Here is a 19943-nt window from a genome sequence, read left to right on the forward strand (position 1 = left end):
TGTTGAGAACAGAAATGCAGACATCTCTCCTCTTCAGACGCACACTTAAAATGACGTTTCAGAGATAATTTTAAGCAGCGAAAGCCTTTAATCCCCTCCTTTTACCTAACATAATGGCTGCTCGACTCAAACTCCTGCTTTCCCCAACGAGCATAGCCAGGACGTACCACAGGTTTGAGCAGAGTTTTGAACCCAGTCGTCATTCTTTGGCTTAACTTCAGGACCCTTCAGGGTGAAACAGCCCTTTGCTCACCGTCCGCTCAGAGCAGAGGCACAAACCTGTTCCCCCTCCAAAGCTCCTGGGCAACGTGTGAGAGCTTAATTCAGGGTCTCCAAATCAGCCCCCATGGAAACTTACATTCACATCTATATAGGAAGGCTGAATTCATCCCTCCTGCACGTACATTCAGGGACTGATGTTAAACGGCATGAATATTCAGCCAGAGGCTTCTGTAGTTAAAACTGACAGATACTCAATAGACGGGGTCGACAGAAACCTCTTGTTTTTAGAGGAAATACCAACAACTTTGAACTGTCATTAGAAAGAGTTAGAACCAGGAACATTTCCAGTACTATTGAAATAGATACAAATATGTATGAAAGTTCACTGAGAAAGATCTATGGACATCTTTAATGTCTGTGACCTAGAGAAAAAAAAAGTTTCACATTTAGAATTCCAAGTTTCCCTTGAATTTGGGAGGGCTTTGCAACATTGCCATGTAACATTTCGCCCCGAGAGAAACAATTCTTACTGGGAGTGTTCATGTCTTTGTCACATAAATGCCAAGGTAAAAAACCCTAAAAGCTCGGTAACACCAGAGGCCTGCCCCAATCTTACCCTATTTACCGGGCAGTTCTTGGCATAGTGGCCAGGTTTTCCACAGCAAAAGCAACTGGATGATGGTGGAGGCAGATCCAAGGGTTCCCTCAAGTAACTAGAAGGTTTGGGGAAAAAAAGGAAAAGCTATGCATGTGTCTCTCTTCTTAAAAGAAACATCTCCATACTTTTTCCATAACCTTTGAAGATCACATTTGATACTTACTTGGATGGATCGTATTCATGGCAGGACTGTATCATCATCGCCTTTATCTTATCCTCTTCGGAAGCATTGGCTTCAGCCAGGTTGGCAGTCTGTTTAACAGGTAATGGTTATTTGACACACACATTAGGCTACAAATAGGCTCTCTTTGTACCTTACATAAAGACTTGTGAAGCCAATCCAAGTTTTGTCCAAGCGGACTGAAGCTATGTGTAGAAAAAAGCCCACCAGCCAGCATTTTGAAGCTGGTCTTTAAGCTCCAGACTAGTCAAAGAAGCTAGCCATGGTACATTTAACTGAGAAAGATGTGTGCAAGTAGCAGTATTTACATTCTGCAGTGTCAAAAGGACACACAACTTCAGAGTCGTGGCAGTTGGTTTTGCTTGCTGAAATTCAGCTTCAGACCCAGAAGCATTAAAAGGAATCAAGCTTTCTACAATCCCTCAGCAAGAGAAAAGATTCTTTTCAGCAGACATCTGACCATCATGTGCTGTAGGCAGTCCAAACCGCACGGTTCCGCCCCCTCCCCCACCGCCACTCGCTTCTTCATAGGAAGTGACTGAACTACAATTTTTTTCCAGTTGGCACTGTCCTTTTAACACGCAAATTGTAATATAAACCTTACGCAGAACTAGATCTTCGAACTATGGAAGCCAGATGGTTTTTTTTACACAGTACTTCTTCAAATGTTTCTATTACACACTAGTCCAGATACAAGCAGGGTCAAAGGGGGTGACTGTAAATTATTTGGAACTTCAAGCACCTATCCTACAGACCAACTGCTCATGTTTTCCTTTTTACATGCATTCACTCACGAAAGCAACCAACTAGTTTCCACATGTTACTTCATCTAGCTGTTCCATATACACAGGAACATAATCCAGATCTCCATCTATGAAATCATTTCCAGTAACATTTGCAGAGAACTTTTATAGACACTTGACTGATTTGTCTGAACCCAAATGGTTTACAAAACACATCCAAAACCCACAACACATTTCTAGGAACAGACCACCATTCAAATATGGCATTCAATACATAGTCATAACAAAGCAGAAAAGTTCTTACTACACATTGCCTCCTGTGCCAGCCTGCACTAAAGAGGCTAGGGTAACAGTTCGGAGCTGCTTTGTTACCTATCTCCGTATTTCTGAAATCTTTGAATTTCTCAAAAGCTTGGACAGTTTTCCACATTTTAGAGTAAATTTCACATGACTTTACAGAACCAAGGGACAGCCCTGAGGGAGACCAATGTCTTTTGGTGGCTGCTTCCCAAACTAATTCTGCACACACCTCCACCCCCACCCCCACCCTGCCGCAAAATGTTAATTAACACAATTAAATTTATTAAGAAAATAAATAAATGCAGCGAGCGAGGGAAGACGTTCCCAGTGGGAAGGATTTCTTTCTCTTGGACATGAGCTCTGGCCTTCATTTTCAGAGGAAAGAACTAGCTCCTCTGCGTTAGGCCCTGCCTTCTCTAGTCTTTGTAACTTTAAAGACTATGCTTTTAATCACTTCTGTGGCTAGCACTACGCCTCTTCACCAAGTGCAATCACTAGTGTTTCCCCAGACAACGTTACACGTTGCTGAGCACAAAATACAAGCAGTTCCATTACAAAATATGCTTTCAGGCGGTCACGTCTGCTGATGTGCCTCGCATAAACACTGGCACAGTCCTATCAACAATTAGGTGCACTTGCACACTTTTCACAGTCTGCACGTAAACAAATTAGGTTGCGTCGTCCTCTATCTGTATGCCACAATTCAAGCAGTCCCGCACCATTCAAAGAATGGATCTGTAACTGTAATGACTAAAAATTCAAAAACAGCCATGCAATTGTCCATGTTCCAGAAACACGTCTGTTCCGGCTGTTGCAAAGGCCCTAGAAATGTCCATGACTTACAGCCAATTAAATCCTGCTGTAAAAATGGTGTTAGTTTCCAATGAACAATGAGCGGGACGTATGAAAAATGGTAAACAGCTTCTGAAGTGCTGCTTCTTTGTGTCTTGCAGATGAGTAACACTGCAGCATTACACTGAGGCCAATAAGGTGCTCCCCTTCCATCTTCCCAAGCTGGGAACTACTCTCTACAGGATAGTATCAAAGTAATATTTTAAAGTTAGGAGAAACACTCTGAATTATTAACAATTAATGTTTTGCTCATATTACAGCAGTTATCCAGCTAGAGAGCACAGTGTAAGGTTTGAAAATACAAGGATACACACCCACACCCACCCCTTTCTTTTTAACACTATTTCACAAGCAAGTACATCTAAGCATACCTTAATAAGCTGGGCCAGAGAAAGAGGTGCGGAAGGGTCGCCAATCTATTCAGAAAAATTAAACACATACTCAAGTTCTACAATCAAAACAGAGCAATAGTTCACCCCTACTGCTGTATGAAAGCCTGCGCTATATCCTCTGAGTGTCACTGGAAGAGCCACCTCCAAGCCAGTGGAATTTATACTCGTTCAAAACAAAGTCCAAACCTTAAACAGCTTAAGTATGCCTACGTTGTTAATGAGAAGAAACTAAAGCAACCAACCCCTCCTGAGATCAACCTATTGCTCAGAATACCTCAGAGGGGGACCCTTGTCAAATGCTCACAACTGCTTAAAAGACGGAGGGTTAAGGAAGCTGTCCATTTGCAGCTCGAAAGGATCTAAAAAAATTATTTCCGTTTATTTGAGTAGGAAGTGTCACTACAGGAAACATTGTCAGTGCAGTTTATAAATTAATCAGTTAATAGCTCATCATCTACTAAATGCACACAAGTATGATTCATGAATGCAGTATAGTTTTTGCGCTGTCTTTCATTTACTTTAATTAGACCCCAAGTTCACGAATTTCTAGATTAAGTTATCCTAAGAGCTTACAAAGTGATCAGATCCAGTGACCTAGAGCTCATGTAATGCCTCACTCCATTCTAGTGAAGAACAAGCAGTTATACTTACAGATGAAAACCAACCACCACCACAAAGTAATGTTTGTACTATGAGGGCTATTTTGAAATGCATCGTTGCACGTAGCATACCCCCCAAGGGCCAAGTGGAGATCTAGGCCATTACTAGTCAAGTGTCTCCTCGAGTTACTTATTCATGTCTTAGCAGCAGAACAACAGTGTTTTCTGACCGGAAGAAAAATGCTGCCCCTTTTCCAAATGTAAATTCAAAGTGGTGGCGTACTGAAGAGTGGCACCAAGTTCAGTGGTGCAAACCTTGAACCTACAAGCTCTAAAAATGAGCATACATTATCGGTACAACACACAGTCACACAAGAAATATTCTAGCCTATTCAGTACGAAATGCAATGCGTTACTAGGCACAAATACCATTATTCACATTAGAACCGCGCAAATGTTGGCATTGCTCAGTTTTCACTATGCTGAATCAAATACATTGGATTTACAGCATACACTATGTTTCACTGGAAAATATGTTTGAGATATATATATTATAAATATTATATATAAAACATATATATTTTATATATTTTTATATATATTAAAAAATTAGTACAAGGCTACATTTCTTAGACTTAGGTGCAGCATGTAGAAAAAAGTTTCAGCTTGTGTTTTTACATACCTCTTTTGATGTTCTACTCGCTGGCCCAGTTCGACTTCTAGAAGAAGAAAGAAAGATGATCAGAACTTAAAATAAAGCACTCGTAACCAACATAAAGCAGGGAAAACAGTTTATAAAACCTGAACATCAAAACATTGTGTACTGGTAGTCTTATGAATACGGAAATTTATTTCTATACATAAAGTGTGCTCTCCTGGTGCATTCAGTGCAATTGAAATAAAACCCAAAATCCCATTCCTTCTTTGCCCCCAATGACTCTAAGATACAGAATACAGCAGTGCAAGAAGAAGTCCTCAGATATTTTCTTTCTGCTCTCTAAGTACCAAAACTGTGAAGACTGTGCTACATTTTTCTGTTCTTAAATAGTCAGCCATCCAAATACGAAGGCACCTTCAGGCAATCTGTATAGCCCCACTACCACAAATAGGTACCAGATAGAGCACTTTGGTTTCTACACTCCTCTGACAAAACGAGAACAGTTGTCTGTAGAAAAGTGTTTCTTGGTGGAAGCCCAAGCACTGTGTTCAGGTACCTACCATACTTAGCCTAAAGTGACTACAAATAGCAGTAGAAACATCACCTGAAAGCAGTTCCTAGGATTTTCTGAGATCGAGGAGGCCTGTGTTAAAAAAATAAGAAAAAAAGTCTTGATTACCAGAACTTCCTTTAAGATCATCTTGAACATGCTACAATATTTTAGGGAACACTTATGACACACAAGCCCTTGCCGAGATTCCACATACTCATTGGTCTGTACCTGCATGCTACTCATGAATCAAACATGCAACCGCCCATCTAGTTAACAAACAATTCATACCTCATCCAAAGCGTCCCACGAGCAGAGGCAACCCAAAGGCTGCTGTGCAAGTCCTGCACAAATAGAAAGGCTCATACTTCCTGCCACTGCTACACCACCACCAGGCTCGCAAGTACAGCCACGTACCTCCTGAAGATGAGGAAGCGCGAGGAAAAGCTTTAGATTACCACACCATGGTTTCTTCATCCACTTGCCTTGAGGAAGATACTACAAGGTGACTAACGCATTCCTGAAGGCCTCTCCACCATGACAGCATGCATTCACCATTCCCAAACATTAACAACTCTACCAGTTGTTTCCACAATGGTTCCAGCTGAAGGAATAGAAAGCTGACCTGCCTGATCCATTTGCAACTTTAGCAGAGCAGCGGCATTCATCCCTTATCCCCACGTGCAGGTGCTTCTTGGATCTTTGATGCTAGTGGCACCTAGCCTCTCATTTTAGGGCAGCATTCCAAAACCAGGAGAGGGTGTCATCCAACCAGAAATGGAGGCTATATTGACAAGACAGCACTAAGCATCCCGATCTAAATTAACCCCCCAAACAAGGCCATGCTTAGCAGCACAGCGCTGTGGCATCCAGAAACTCTTGGTAGTGCCTGAAAGCACTAATATGCCCAAAGCTTACAGGAGAGCCACATAAATTCAGGGGGGTTTGCTTGCAGATGCTTCATGGGTACTAGGATGCTGCTGTACTGTTTGTTTGAGACACGCTGAAACTCGCCGGTATACTTTATTTATTGAGAACTAACATTAGAAAGACACGGCATAACCACAAGTCAATAATATCTACTAATGGTGGAGGAGAGGTCTGTCTTGAAGAAGGCTGGAAAACATGACCATTCAAACCATGCTGATGCAGCTGATACAGAACTGGACTGAACGAATACATCGATGCCAGCAACAATGCTGTAGTCAGGCTTACATTTGAATATCTGCAATTGTAATCAGATCTCTGTCCTCCATAAATCTGAGGAATACAGCAGTAATACCTGGAGCACAGAGAGCAGCTTAGGGTGAAATCAAACTTAGAAAGGTAACTACCAACATTTGGGAATGTGCTCAACTGCTTTCTGAGCTTCAGGTTTGGAAAAGATCAACTGCTCCTTCACCGTCCTGGCACAAAAGGCAATACGCTTTAGGACGTTGCTCTTTTTCTCTTGCCCGACACAGGCATTGTCTTTAGGAAACTAATAGGAATCACTTAAGAATGAAACTTCTTGTTCGCACGGTTTGCCAGCTGGCCACTCTCAGTCTTTCCTCTGGAGACAGCATGCAGCCCCGCCACCCCCACCCCTCTGGGGTGTAAGAATACCCTGCCCCCCCGCCCCCAAACAAAGGAAGCAGTCAAACACTGGGACTCGGACTGCTGGCAGATGGGAACCAATTACCAGTTCACACTGCAATGTGTCTCTCCGTTTACTCTAAAAGCAATACAAGCAAAAGCATAAAATAAGGAATCTCTCTGCATAGAGGAAACAGGATGGAGAACTTGACTCTCAGAAAAACCAACCCCAAGAACAAACCCAATTCAAACGTCTGAACAGCTACCACTGTTGGACTTTGAATGCCACGTCCCAGCGGGCTGAAAAATCTAAGTCTGCTTTGGGACAGATACATTCAGATCTGCCCTGTCACAACACAATTTAACAGCAGCTTTAACAAGAAAGAGACAACCGGAATGCCTCCGTAAACCAACAGCCACAAAGAAGGTGAACACACTGAAACCCCTCCCAAAGAACACAACGCGTTATGGCTACTTACCCAAGGTCTGTCTTGCCGGTAGCTTTAACTCCTCTAACAGAGACTCTCCTAACAGTTACCGATGAGTGCCTTGGAATCAGGGCATTGTCATCTGTGTATTCTGAAAACAACATCAATACAGAGAAAGCATCAGTCAGTTCGTAAGAGTGATATTAATATGTCGTGACATAGCACTTCAGGGAACCCTTTACGGATAGAAAAGCAACATTTTACACACAGCGTCATGCTTTTATCATGTCCACACACTCACGGTACCTTTCCAGAAATCTTCAGGTCTGATAGTCAAACACAAGCAGCAAAATCTTTTCCATTTGTTTTGAATCGTTTCAATGCCAACAGCAAAATGGTCTCTAAAGTCACTAAAGCAGAGTCTGCTAAAACATGAGGCTCTTTCCTGATCTAACTTTCATTGCTTTTGCTCCTGTTAGCTTACAAAACCCTAGAACATGTCTCTATAATAGCGAGCACGGAAGAGGACACTCCCACCCCGCCTCCCACCTTTTAAAACACATCCCAACCATCCATTTTGCCTTCCCACCATCTTCAAAAAGAGTCCACCATCTCTTTTTTTTCCCCCCAGTGATGTGTAAAATCCTGTTTACTTTTAGCTTCTATTAGCATTGCTTCTATTACGAGATTTCCGTGATCACGCGGCTCGGAAAACTCTGAACAAGTTGGCCATCTTCACTCAAGGTTCACTGAAGGGTCTTTCCAAGATCATGCCAACATTTAGTCAGGACTCCTGCACAAAGTTATAAAACCCACTACCATATCTCCACAGGGAGGATCTCCAAGAACCCCCTTTAGGCAGAGCATCCAGGCCTAGTTCTTTCCTTCATCTTCTGAAGGTGACTTTAAGCACGTAGATGCTGTCCAATAAAAACGGAAAGTCACGGTTATGTATAAAACCCCAAAATCTGGCATACACATAAATGACACCGAAATGTATTCCTTAGCTTTGCTCTGACAACCGCTGGGGGATTTTTTGCATTTTCACGGGGAAAACACCCTTACAAAAGTTCCAGTAAGCATCTGTGTCACAACCTGTACGTCTGCCTCTACCTGCATGTCTGTCTCTACTGCTGTATATGACACGCGATCCCGTAACACCCCCAAGACCCCTAACACCGTGCTGTTAAGTCTGCTCACAGATACTCTCCTGAACCTACTTTACCTATCTGTAGGTAAACAGCGTGTTTAGGTCCAACCACTTGAAAGGCTGGAGCCAAAGTTACAGTTACCGCAGCAGGCATGTTATTCTGTTTAAGTTTTAATACATCAAAGAGGAAGAGGAAAAAATCCTATGAGTACACATTGTAAAGACAAGACTGTTGTGGGAATGTCACAGAACCACAAGAAAAAAGAAAAAAAACCCCAACCGATAAAATTTGAATGTTTAAGGAATGGAGATGGTTTCCAAGTCTTTGTATTTCTGACAAGTCATATTCCAAAGTCTTTAATCACATGCAAGCTTTGCCAGACGGTAGATTACCAAACTGAAACAGCACACTAAGTAATACAAAACCATTACCGTCTCTGAGAATCAAGCACCATTTCTCAGATTCAAAAGAACTTAGGGTTTCTCTAAGAACATTTCTAGGTATATTCACCATAACTGATCTGCCATAAAACTTCAGTACTGCCCTGACACCGTTTAACACGCAGTACCACGACAAAAATGCACCGTTTGAAAGAAATGAAGAAATGATGCTCAACAGCATCTGAATGAATGTGTAGCATGGTGCAGCAAAGAAGCTGTATTAGCAAGAAATGCCAAGTATACTTTAGACAGAACACTCGTCTACAAGATGGCTTTCCAGGGTCTGCATAGATTCTCACTCACAGATACACCCTTGATCCAAAACGTTGCTACTGAGCAGTTTCTGCAGCAGCCAAGCACCGCTTTTCCAATGCGGTGGAGTAAAAGTAGCTGAAGACAAATTTCAGTCACCAAACCCACTTTTTTTGCCCCTTTAAATTAGCCACCCACTCCTTTTCTATCATGTTCAGCCTTCTCTGCCGGCTTTCAAAGAAATCTGGCAGGTCTGTGATGACAAGGCATTGTCCCACATTCCCTTATCGTTTTAGCTAGAAGGGTTCCCAGAAACCAAACCTCTTCCACGCGCGGTGTCGCACACGGACCCCGTACGCTGCTGTGCCTGGCTGCGCACACAGCCCTGACGGCAGCTGCCAGCGCACAACCACGGAAGAGCAGCTCTGAGGCCCCAGCACAAGTCACCGCTGCCGGCCGTGGCCCAACCGCCTCACTGGCCGCCTGCGCCATCGCCAGCCGGCCGGTCCCCGGTCCCCGCGCCTGCCGCCCCCACGCACCTTCCATGGTCTGGGCGTTGGTGACCTGCAGGTCGCAGTGGGTCGCCTTCAGCCTCTCGCGGCCCATGATCTGGCGCCTGAGGTCGCGCAGGGAGATGTGGGGGCCGTGAAAGGTGACCACATCGGAGTTCAGCCTGGAGGAGAACTTGTAGTGGACACACGACATGGCCGGGGCCAGGCGGTGCCCGCTCCGCGATGGCACCTCACGCAGCAGCTGGCCTCGCGGCCCCCACAGCAGGTCAGGGCCCACCGAGGGGCTGGGGCCAGCAGCACGGGCTGAGCCCGCCGGCTCCTCCTCGCAGCCCCGGTGGGAGGACGATGGGGACAGGCCCTGGCTCGGCCTCCGCTCCCTCCTCGCACCAGCGCTGCCAGGCCAAGCTGCTCGCTATGGCAACCCAGGCGGCTCCGCATTGTGACAGAGGGGCTCAGGGGGCCACTCAGCGCCCCTGGGGGAGGGGCCTTCATCAGCCCCGCCTGGGCCGCCGGTGTCCCTGCTGTCCCCCAGCCTGTCACCGCCCCGTGCCCTGTCACCCCCCAGGCTGTCACGGCCTGCTGTCCCCTCCTGTCACCCTCGATGCTGCCACTGCCTGCCGTCCCCTCCTGTCACCACGCAGGCTGTCATGGCCTGCTGTCCCCTCCTGTCACCCCCATGCTGTCCCAATCTGCTGTCCCCTCCTGTCATCCCCAGGTTTTCACGGCCTGCTGTCCCCTCCTGTCACCTCCCAGGCTGTCATGGCCTGCTGTCCCCTCCTGTCACCACCCAGGCTGTCACTGCCTGCTGTCCCCTCCGGTAACCCCCAGGCCTGTCCCTGCCTACAGTCCCCTCTGGTCACACTCCACACTGCCACTGCCTGCTGTCCCCTCCTGTCATCCCCAGGCTGTCACTACCTGGTGACATAAGCTACATAAGATAAAAAAGAAAAAAGAAAAAAACCAAAACGAAAACCTGCTTAGGTGAACACCAAAACACCCATGACTTTCTCAGACTCTTCACTACCCCACATGTGAGTCAAGGGACAGGATCTCCCAAAGGCTCTTTTGCAGGCACTTCCTGAAGACACCCCCACCCCCCACCCCACCCTGCTTTTCTACAAGTGCACAAAGAGGTGAAGAAGAGTTTCATGTTTAAGTTAAAGGAGGCAGTTTCTGAAATTAGCTTAGGTGAAAAAACCAAGGTGGTGTACTCATGGATTTTCTCCTCTGCAAAGCCATGAAGAAAACATGAACCGCACTCCCCAAAGGCAAAGGAGCAAACTGAGGGAGAGCAGCTCATCGGCGCCTTTCAGAGCTTCAGCAGTCTGGGGAAATGGGAAAAAAACCCATACAAAGAGAAACAGCAGCCAAGAAGCACTTTTATAAAATGCATATTGGGGCCTGTTCCAGACCTCAGAATGACTTTCAATATTGCTTTGCATGACTATTAGACCAAGGCCTAAAGTGGAGTGATAGCTTCTGCTTGCCGGGGCATGAGAAGATCCCTCAAATGAGCGACACAGTAACAAGTAAACACCAAAGGCAACAGCGGAGCTTACCATTTCCCTCCACTGGCGACCAGCTGTGCAGTAAACCAGCTTAACCAGCCTCCCTAAGGATGGCTCTAAAGTCACTGAAAAGGAAAAAAAGAAGGTAAGTTCCTAGCCTGGAATGCAAAGGCACCATCTTGGCTCCCAGGCAGGTGGCACTGATGGCCCAGCAGGGTCATGTCCCCACATTCCAGGAAAGATAAAAAAAGTGCAGGACGTGTTTGTGGGGTGGGTTTGATGCATCCTTTCCGTTTGGTGAAAGCCTGAGGAAGGATGTACCCCACGGTGGGACCGGTGGCACTTTAGACCTGAGGTTAAAAAAGTGCTGCACATCAGTGACACTGCCCAAGCTGCTTTCACCACCAAACAAAAAAAGATTTGCTTTCTCCAGTATGGTGGGAATGATGCCATAAAGTCGGTCATGGAGAGAAACCCTCTAAGCCTTGCTTGCAAGTTTCAGAAGGCAGGCATTCTTTATGGCAGTGCTGGGAGCACGGGGGAATGTTTCCTCTGAGCGTGCTCACCCAGTTACTCGAGGGCACGCGCTATGGACAGCAGAGCACTTGCACACTCAGCGCATTACACATGCATTTTCAGTCAGGCACAGGATGGGTTACAAGTTTCTTGCTTTAATACAAATGAGCACACACCCTCAGACAGCACTGCTGAGGTTTTTTACTAGCTCCCCATGCTCCCCAAGCGGGGCCTTGCCCTCTCTCGGGGGGCTATCTGAGTCAGAGGTCGCGATCTCCCCCCACAACAATTACCTCTGCCCGACTTCCAACCAACAGTCTGCGGATCGCAGCACTCTATCGGCTTGTCTCCTCCTGTGGCCACAACGTCCTCACCCAGAGGCTCTTTCTGCATCACTGAAGAGAACGGAGATCTTTTCCCCATCCATTCTTTGTTCCCCATCCTTCCCAAGGCTGACTCCCTGGATGAGAGGTCCCTTAATTTGTCACTTCTAACAGCTTTAGAGAGTCAGCTTGGCCTAACCTTTGTGCGCAGGTGTGTTTAACGTAGAGCTAAACACCAAATCAGTGTGGTAACTGGGGAGCTCAGACATCTTGTCCCTTTGCCGAGCCAGCAGCCTTCCCTTAACAGAGTCCCTGGACATAAACGTATATACAGTGGAATCTATACGGTGGCATCAAACGTCCGCCCAGACACCACATCCGTCCCTAAAATCCTTCCCCCCAAACAACCCTGAAAGACTTCCCTTGACCCCCTCCTCCACCCTGGCTGTTCCTGAAGTCATCCCCCACCTCCACCTCCCCGCCCTGTCCCTAAAACCTTTTCCCCCAGACCCTGGTCCAGCCCTCCCCCACCCTCGGCCCGTCCCTAAAATCCTTCCCCCAACCCCCCGGTTCTTCCCTAAAGGCCTCCATTAACCCCCCGTCCGTCCCTAAAACCCTTCCCCCAGGCCCCCCAATCTGTTCTCTAAATAACACACACACCCTCAACCCCCCCCACGCCCCCACCCCCGGTTTATCAATACACACACACACACCTCCCCCCACCCCCCACCCCCCCCACACCCACTCCCACAAACACACATCCTTGCCCCACCCCCACACACCCCGCTCCATCCCTAAACACCTTCATCCATTCCCACCCGTCCGTCCCTAAACCCCTTCCCCCCGCCCCCCTCCCCTGCCCCCGTCCCTCTGTCCCTGGCACGGCCCAACTGCCCAGCACCACCAGACCACTCTGGCCCAAACACCGTAAGGCAATGGTTCCCACCTGCCAATAGCAAGTCGAGGAACATTTTTTCTTCTTAAATAGAGAGAGTTTTACTTCATACGATGCCGACTACGCCAAATTATGTTTTGCTGACTGACTGGATACACAGCAAAGCTGAACTCTACATCAAATATAATCAAATCTATCAAATATATCAAATGATGGAATATATCAAACGCAGTTTCTTATATTACAATAAAAGAAAATAGCATGCAATATGATAAAAGGAACCAGTAGCAGTTACTGTGAGCAATATGAGAAAAGAGCAACAGAAGCGAAGCATCCAATTGTTATTCCAAAGTGTTAACATGCCTAAGGAAAGGAGACATCACCAATTCCCACCCCAATTCCCTTCGGCTGGGAGCCCCCTTGCAGCTGGTGCCAGGAGTCTCTCGGGAACTGGGAAATTCCCCTGGAGAAGGTGCCAGGAAGGAATTCTCTTGCTGCTTCCCACCGTGCATGGTAGCCATGTGAGGCACAGCGCAAGGGTTCTGCTCCCTGCTTTCTGTGGTGAGAAAATTGACACAGCACTTTAGAACTCATACAGAAGCAAAAAACATGGCTTGGGAAAGTGCAGGGCTGCTCCCCTGGAGAGGGTTCCAGGCAGGAATTCTCTTGCTGCTTCTCACCCTGCCCTGGCAGCCATGTGAGGCACAGCACAAATGTGCTGCTCCCTGCTTTCTGTGCTGAGAAAACTGACCTCTTTTCAGTGGCAATAATGCACAGCCCAAAAAACTCACCCTGACAAAGTGCAGCAGTGCTCCCTGGAGAAGGTGCCAGGCAGGAATTCTCTTGCTGCTTCTCACCGTGCCCGGGCAGCCATGTGAGGCACAAAAGAAAATTTCTGCTCCCTGCTTTCTGTGGTCAGAAAACAGAACCATCACTTTTGAAATGGTGCAGAACCAAAAAAAAGTCACCTTGTCCAAGTGCAGCACAGCTCCCCTGGAGAAGGTGTGAGGAAGGAATTCTCTTGCTGCTTCTCACCCTGCCCTGGCAGCCATGTGAGGCACAGCACAAGAGTTCTGCTCCCTGCTTCCTGTGGTGAGAAAATCGACCAAAACCTTGTGCACTCATGCAGAACCAGAGCTCACCCTGTCAAAGTGCAGCACTGCTCCCCTGGAGAAGGTGCCATGAAGGAATTCTCTTGCTGTTTCTCACCGTGCCCTGGCAGCCATGTGAGGCGAAACACAAAAGTTTTGCTCCCTGCGTTCTGTGGTGAGAAAATGGACCTCTCACATTTGCAATCATGAAGAGCCAAAAAAACCCTCACTATGGGTAAGTGCAGCACGGCTCCCCTGGAGAAGGTGCCAGGAAGGAATTCTCTTGCTGCTTCTCGCCCTGCCCTGGCAGCCATGTGAGGCACAGCACAAATGTTCTGCTCCCTAATTTCTGTGATCTGAAAATTAACCCCTCACCTTTTCAATCATATAGAGCCAAAAAACCCTCACCTTGACAAGTGCAGCGCTGCTCCCCTGGAGAAGTGACAGGAAGGAATTCTCTTGCTGTTTCTCACCGTGCCCTGGCAGCCATGTGAGGCACAGCATAAAAGTGCTGCTCCCTAATTTGTAAAGTTAGCAAAATTGACCGTTCACAGTTGTACTCATGTTGAGACAAGACTTTCTTACTCAAAAGCAAAACCCAAGAAACCACATACCCCTGGGAACCCCCTTGTCCTTCCGTGTGGCTGGTGACTTCCCATGGCTCTTCCACAAGGCAGGAGAAATAACCATGAATTTGGAAGCCCACGTAAATTCAAGTACACTTAGTCCTCTGACAGTCACTACTTATGGGCCAGCGGTCCTCTCACCCCTCCACAGATCTCCCTGTTAGTCCTCTAGCAGTCATTCTCCATGGAGGGACCACAAGTCCTCCACACCTACCTACCAGCTCACCAGAAATGAGTCAGACCACGCCAGAAGTGACACTGCCTGACCTGCAGGAGATCTATTAGACCAGTATCGATGGTTTCAAGACAGAAAAGCCCACCACCATCCACCAGCACAGCAGAAAAACAACCAGAAGAAACATCATACACAAACCAAAGGCACCCATCCGTACCCCACAAAGGCAAAATAGCTGAAAAAAGACACTCTCCACAAAAAAAACCCACCACACAGATCACAAGATAAGATAAAAATGCCATAACCCCAGGAACACAGGGCCAACAAACACAGATTCTGTCCATAACAGTAACACACTTTGACACTAACTCGCTTGACCTCTGACATACTTGACCTTGTTGCCCCCAAACCACAGCACATCGTACCCCTAAGGCAAGACAAAACGGAGCACAAAGTCCCTGAAGATCTCCGCCAGGGCAAAAGCAAAGCACAGAGCCACACAGGAGGGTGGGGTTGGAAGGGACCCGTGGAGGTCCTCTGGGCCAAGCCCTCTGCTCCAGCACGCTCGCCTCGAGCAGGTTGCTGAGAACTGTGTGCCCTTGGCCTTTGAAGATCCCCAAGGACAGAGACTGCACAACCTCCTTGGGCAACCTCTGCCAGCATTTGATCGCCCCGAGGGGGAAAATTTGCCATTTCTCTCTCTCCTTTCACTGTACCGCATTCCAGAACAGCCATGAGATGACAAGCTCAGGCTTGAAAGCCAGTGCTGTGGCTGGCCTGAAATTCTGTCCCCCTTTTTTTCATCCACTAGTAGCTAAAGGAGGACAAAGAAGGATTTCTTTCAAAGGAGAACGTCTCTTTTCCTCTGTCCTTCTTCTCTACCAGTGATCTGGATTCTGAGTGCTGTGCCACTGTCCTAATGGCTGGGATAGGGATACTTCTTGTAGGACAGGGAGGAGGTGACAGTGGAGATGATCAGGCTGGGGAAGCTGAAGGAAAACGCAAGCAACTGGAGTTGCCTGGAGCAAGAGTGGCCAGCTTCCGAGCTAGGTCACCTCGTGTCCTCAGCTCCCATGCAGGAGCTGAACCACACACATGGACTGCAAAGCAGTGTGACCCATAGAAAAAAGTTTGCTTGGCTCGGGATCGCCCAGGGGCATTTAACTGCAATTCCGCCCTTGTCAGCAGGAAGGAAACATGCCCTGCAAGCACACACTGAGGCACGACACCTTGCCCGGGGCTAAAGGGTACCTCAGGAGACCTACATGGGACCCCCCAGCACCTGGATTGCTGGCTGGAGGATGGGTAGGTCAAAGGACCCTGATGGGAGCCCTGCAGGCTCTCGTACATTGGACCAACGGGCACCTTCCCTTGTCATACAGAGCATCCTCTCGGATGCTCTGGACAGTTTCTGGTAGATCTCTGGAGAAGAGCTTCTCCCCAGGCCTCTCCCATGGGCTTGCTCACCCCCGGAGCCCTTCCCAAGCACAGCCCCAGCAGGTGGATGCAACCGGCGTTGCAGGGAAGAACAAGCAGCAGGCACCACAGTCAGCACTGCGGGAAAGCTGGGACCCCAGACACCCACCCAGGCTCTCCAATCCCAGCCTGGCCCACAAGAGTGCCTTTATCTCCCTTTCCCAGAAGTGCTGAATTCCCCTTCCAGCATTAGCCACTGGACCCACGCTGCTTCTTGCTGCAGTGTACAACAGCCACAAGAGAATTTGCTAGATGTCTCTGATTTCCTGCATTTTTCCTGAACAGGGCGGGTGTGTAACTCTCTGAATCACTTCTATTTGAAGCAAGGCATTGCTTAGGGTCAACAGTGAAACGAGACACGGGCCATCAAAAGCTGACTACTTTTCCCCTTCTTTGCCATGGTCACGGCCTACCCCACAGACTCGCCCCTGGCCGTGTCGGCCACCGGCTGGGTGAAGGTCATGGCTAACCGGGCAGGGGCTCCTGTGTGGCGCTCATCCAGCCCTGATTGCCAAGGGTGAAGCCTTAGCACCCAGGTGGAATAAAGCCTTCCCAAGCAAGGGTGGTGCTCCAGGGGCACCACAATTCCTGCCGAAGCTCACCACACATTTCATTTCCCTGTGGCGCCTGGCAGGACACGAGCGGCTCTTGACTGCTGCTAGTCCCCCCGTCTTTTGGTAAAAATGGAAGTTTTTCCTCCTGCTGGGCCTGCTCCAGTTCCAGCGCCTTGGGGCCTGAGGCCTGGCACGGCCTGTGTGCCAGAGGCCTTCCGACCGCTAGGCCGGCCTCCACCAAGAGGAGTCTGCCTCAGGCCACAACGGTCATCTCTAGGAAAAACGGCTTCTTTTATCGAGCAGGACCCTGTCCAAACCCCAGGGCAAAGCGCTGGCCGCAGGCGCAGGGAGGTGGCCCTTGCCCCCTGCCCTGTCCTGCGCGGGGCTCCCCGGGGCGAGGCAGGCCCGGCCATACTGGAGAGGGCCCCAGCCCCGCCCCGCAGGCCCCGCCCACTTTCCGTTGGGCTCAGACCGTTGGTCACGGGGAGCCCACGGCCACCACAGGCAGCAGGGCAGAGCCGTGCTGGCACGCAGCGGCGCTGGCAGGAGGCAGCCTCTGGCCCAGCAGCGCTGCCACAGCACCAGCACCCCGCTTCCCAGCCTCGCCGTCGCCGGCTGGGCCCCCTCCTCGCTGCACGGCCAGGGCCCTCCTCTCCCGGGCAGGATGGGCCAGGCCAGCTGCTGCTGCGGCTCCAGGTGGGCTCCCCCCGGGCTCGGGGACACGCGGGCACAGCTGGGCCACGCAGCACTGGCGTTGCTCACGCCCGCCGCTCTCTGCTCTGCAGGGAGGCTCTCAGCGACGCCGAGCCGGTGCTGAGCGCGGACGTGCGGCTGACGCGGGGCCGCAAGAGGAGCGAGAGGCGCCTTCTGCTCCTCCACGAGGAACTGGTGGTCGCCAAGTTGCGGTAAGACCCTCAGAGCCCAGATCCTTGCCCCCAGCCCCGGCCCAGGGACACCCTGGCACCAGCCCCAGGCCCCGGCCCCTCGGTGCTGGAGGCACCAATGTCCGTCCCAAGGGCAGGTGGGGGACAGGGCTCTGCGCGTGGGGACCCAGCCCAAGGAGCCCCCCTCCAGCTCAGTGCCCGCCTCTGCTCTCTGCAGACACGGCACCAGCCTGCGCCCACAGCTCCGCCTGGCGCTGGACCAGCTGTGGGTGCTCAGCAGCGGGAAGGAGGCTGCGGGGCAGGATGGACAGGAGGAGGAGGAAGGCACCGATGAGGACAGCACCTCTGTCATCCTCGCCTGGCCCACCGGCTCCTGCATCGCCACTTTTGGGTGAGTCGTGGTCGGGCAGCAGAGGTTCCCAGCCGTGCCCACGCCATCCCATGAACACAGGCCTCTGCCTTGCGTGCAGAGCTGGGCAGGGAGCAGGCAGCCCGGTGGCAGGGAGGGAGGGATGTGGGATGTTTCCCCATCCTGCATCCCCTGGTCACCTTTTGGTCCCCAGAAGGGAAGGGCAAATGCAGCCGCTCAGGCAGGACAGAGCGACCCAGGGCTTGGACAGCGCCTCTGTCCTGCCCCACAGCACAGGGCTGTGCAGGCACCCACCTTTGCCCAGGGCTGGGGGCAGCAGGGCCTGACGCTCTCTCTCCTCTCTATCTGTAGATCCCAGGCACTGAAGGAGCTGTGGGTGGCCACGCTGCTGGGGTAAGCCGGGGGGATGCTCCAGGAGAAGCTGGATGGACGGGGGAACACAGCCCCCAGCTGGGGAAGGTGCCCCCGTGGCTGCGAGCAGCTCTCGGGCACAGCTGCCTGACAAGAGACAAGAGACGGCTTGGGGCTCACCCAGCTCTCTCCCTCTCCCTTCCCGGTGCACAGGACACCAGAAGGACGCAAGGGAGCCCGCGTCACCCATCTGACATCCATCAAGCTCCTGGAGAGGGAGCTGAGCCGCCGCCACGCCGTGAGTGTCTCTCTGCTCTGGGCCCTGTCCCCAAGCACTGCTCCTGCAGCCGAGCAGCAGAGCCATGGCTGCTCACCTTCTTCCCCTCCTTCTCTCCTGCCCAGTGGAGGACACTGTGCACCAGGAGCCTGGAGAGGCTGATGGAGGCACAGGCAGAGGTGAGAATGGCTGCCTTGCACCTGCCTCTGGCTGTGCCGGGATGCGCAGGGACTGGGGTGAGCTTGTGCGGGAGGGACAGAGGGTCTGATGGTGCCACTCAGGGAGCAGAGAGTTTTGGGAAGCCAGCAGCACGCCAGCACGTTCTGACTGGTGACACTGGGAGGAACCCTGCCACATGGGGAAGAGAGCCCGGGAGGGCAGAGGGTCCCAGCTCTGCCGCGCTCAGGCTGCTGGTGGCCCTTTCTGCTGCGGGGCTGCTCTCCAAGCACAGCCCGATTCTTGGTTCTTGCAGGCTCATCCCAAGCAAGGGCCTGCGACGGCTCCATCTGCAAACGCAGGGGGACTTTGCCCCGCACCAGGTGAGTTTGGGAAAGCAAGGCAACCTCCTGCAATGCTGTGCTCACTTGTCCCGAGTGTCGCCATGCAGGTTGGGCAGCCCACGGAAGGATGTCACCTGGACGGACAAGGACAACTGTTGGGCAGTGCCTGCTGGATATGCTTCTGCGGGGACACGGAGCCTCTGCTGCTGCCCGCAGCTTGCAGGAGGGCAGGGCGAAGGCTGGCACAGGCTGACCCCGTGGCACGATGGCTCTCAAGAGCCTCTAAGTCAACACCTCCGAGCCACAGCCGCGGTTCCAGCTGCTGCCTCCCTGCCCATCCTGCCGCACCACACAGCACCGTGCTGCTGGCAGGGCAGCGCAGGGCAGGGCAGGCGCTGGGACCGCTGGCCTGGGGTCTCCATTGGTGGTGTCTTACTCTGTTTTCCTCTGCAGCAGGAGGGAGCAGCAGCAGGAGCAGCACCAGCAGGAGGAGGATGGGGCTGCCTTGGCCCTTCGCCCTGCGGCACACCCCGGCCGCTGCCCAGGCGCCAGGGCAGGCGGGCTCCAGCTGCAGCAGGGTGCTCTTTGGGCAGCCCCTGGCAGCCCTCTGTGGGGAGGACAACACGCTGCCCTGGCCCATCCAGGTAAGCCAGCCTGGACAGACGGGGTCCCCAGCCGTCCCTCCGGCTGCTCTGGAGAGGGCCTGCGTGTCCCCAGCAGCTGCGGGGACAGGGCACTGGGCTCTGCACCCCCAGAACCTGCTTCTGGTCCCAGACCCTTTGTGGTGCTTAGGCAACCACGTCTGGGGCAGAGCTCTGGTCCTTGCCACCGCTTGGTTCTTCAGCCAAGCAAGTGGCCTCCTGCCTCTCCTGCAGGAGCTGCTG

At 50.8% G+C, this 19943-nt stretch overlaps 1 protein-coding gene across 1 annotated transcript; it reads right to left on the minus strand.

The window, feature by feature from the left end:
• Window positions 1-5535: 5535 nt before the first annotated feature.
• Window positions 5536-9711, minus strand: LOC130157026 (E3 ubiquitin-protein ligase RBBP6-like). Its single transcript, XM_056356176.1, has 3 exons — window positions 9541-9711; window positions 7210-7309; window positions 5536-5575 (listed from the first exon to the last, which is right to left on the minus strand). The coding sequence occupies exons 1-3, from the start codon at window positions 9704-9706 to the stop codon at window positions 5536-5538; spliced, it is 306 nt and encodes a 101-aa protein (XP_056212151.1). The 5' UTR covers window positions 9707-9711.
• Between the last annotated feature and the right edge of the window lie 10232 nt (window positions 9712-19943).

Source organism: Falco biarmicus, chromosome 11 (genome assembly GCF_023638135.1).
Source record: "Falco biarmicus isolate bFalBia1 chromosome 11, bFalBia1.pri, whole genome shotgun sequence".
In the NCBI taxonomy this organism is placed as follows: Eukaryota; Metazoa; Chordata; class Aves; order Falconiformes; family Falconidae; genus Falco; species Falco biarmicus.

Coding starts and splice junctions, on each gene's coding strand:
- LOC130157026 (XM_056356176.1), bottom strand. CDS start 9,706: ATGTCGTGTGTCCACTACAAGTTCTCCTCCAGGCTGAACTCCGATGTG. Junction 7,310..9,540: donor CAACGCCCAGACCATGGAAG/GTGCGTGGGGGC, acceptor TGTTGTTTTCAG/AATACACAGATGACAATGCC. Junction 5,576..7,209: donor ACCGGCAAGACAGACCTTGG/GTAAGTAGCCAT, acceptor CCTCATCTTCAG/GAGGTACGTGGCTGTACTTG.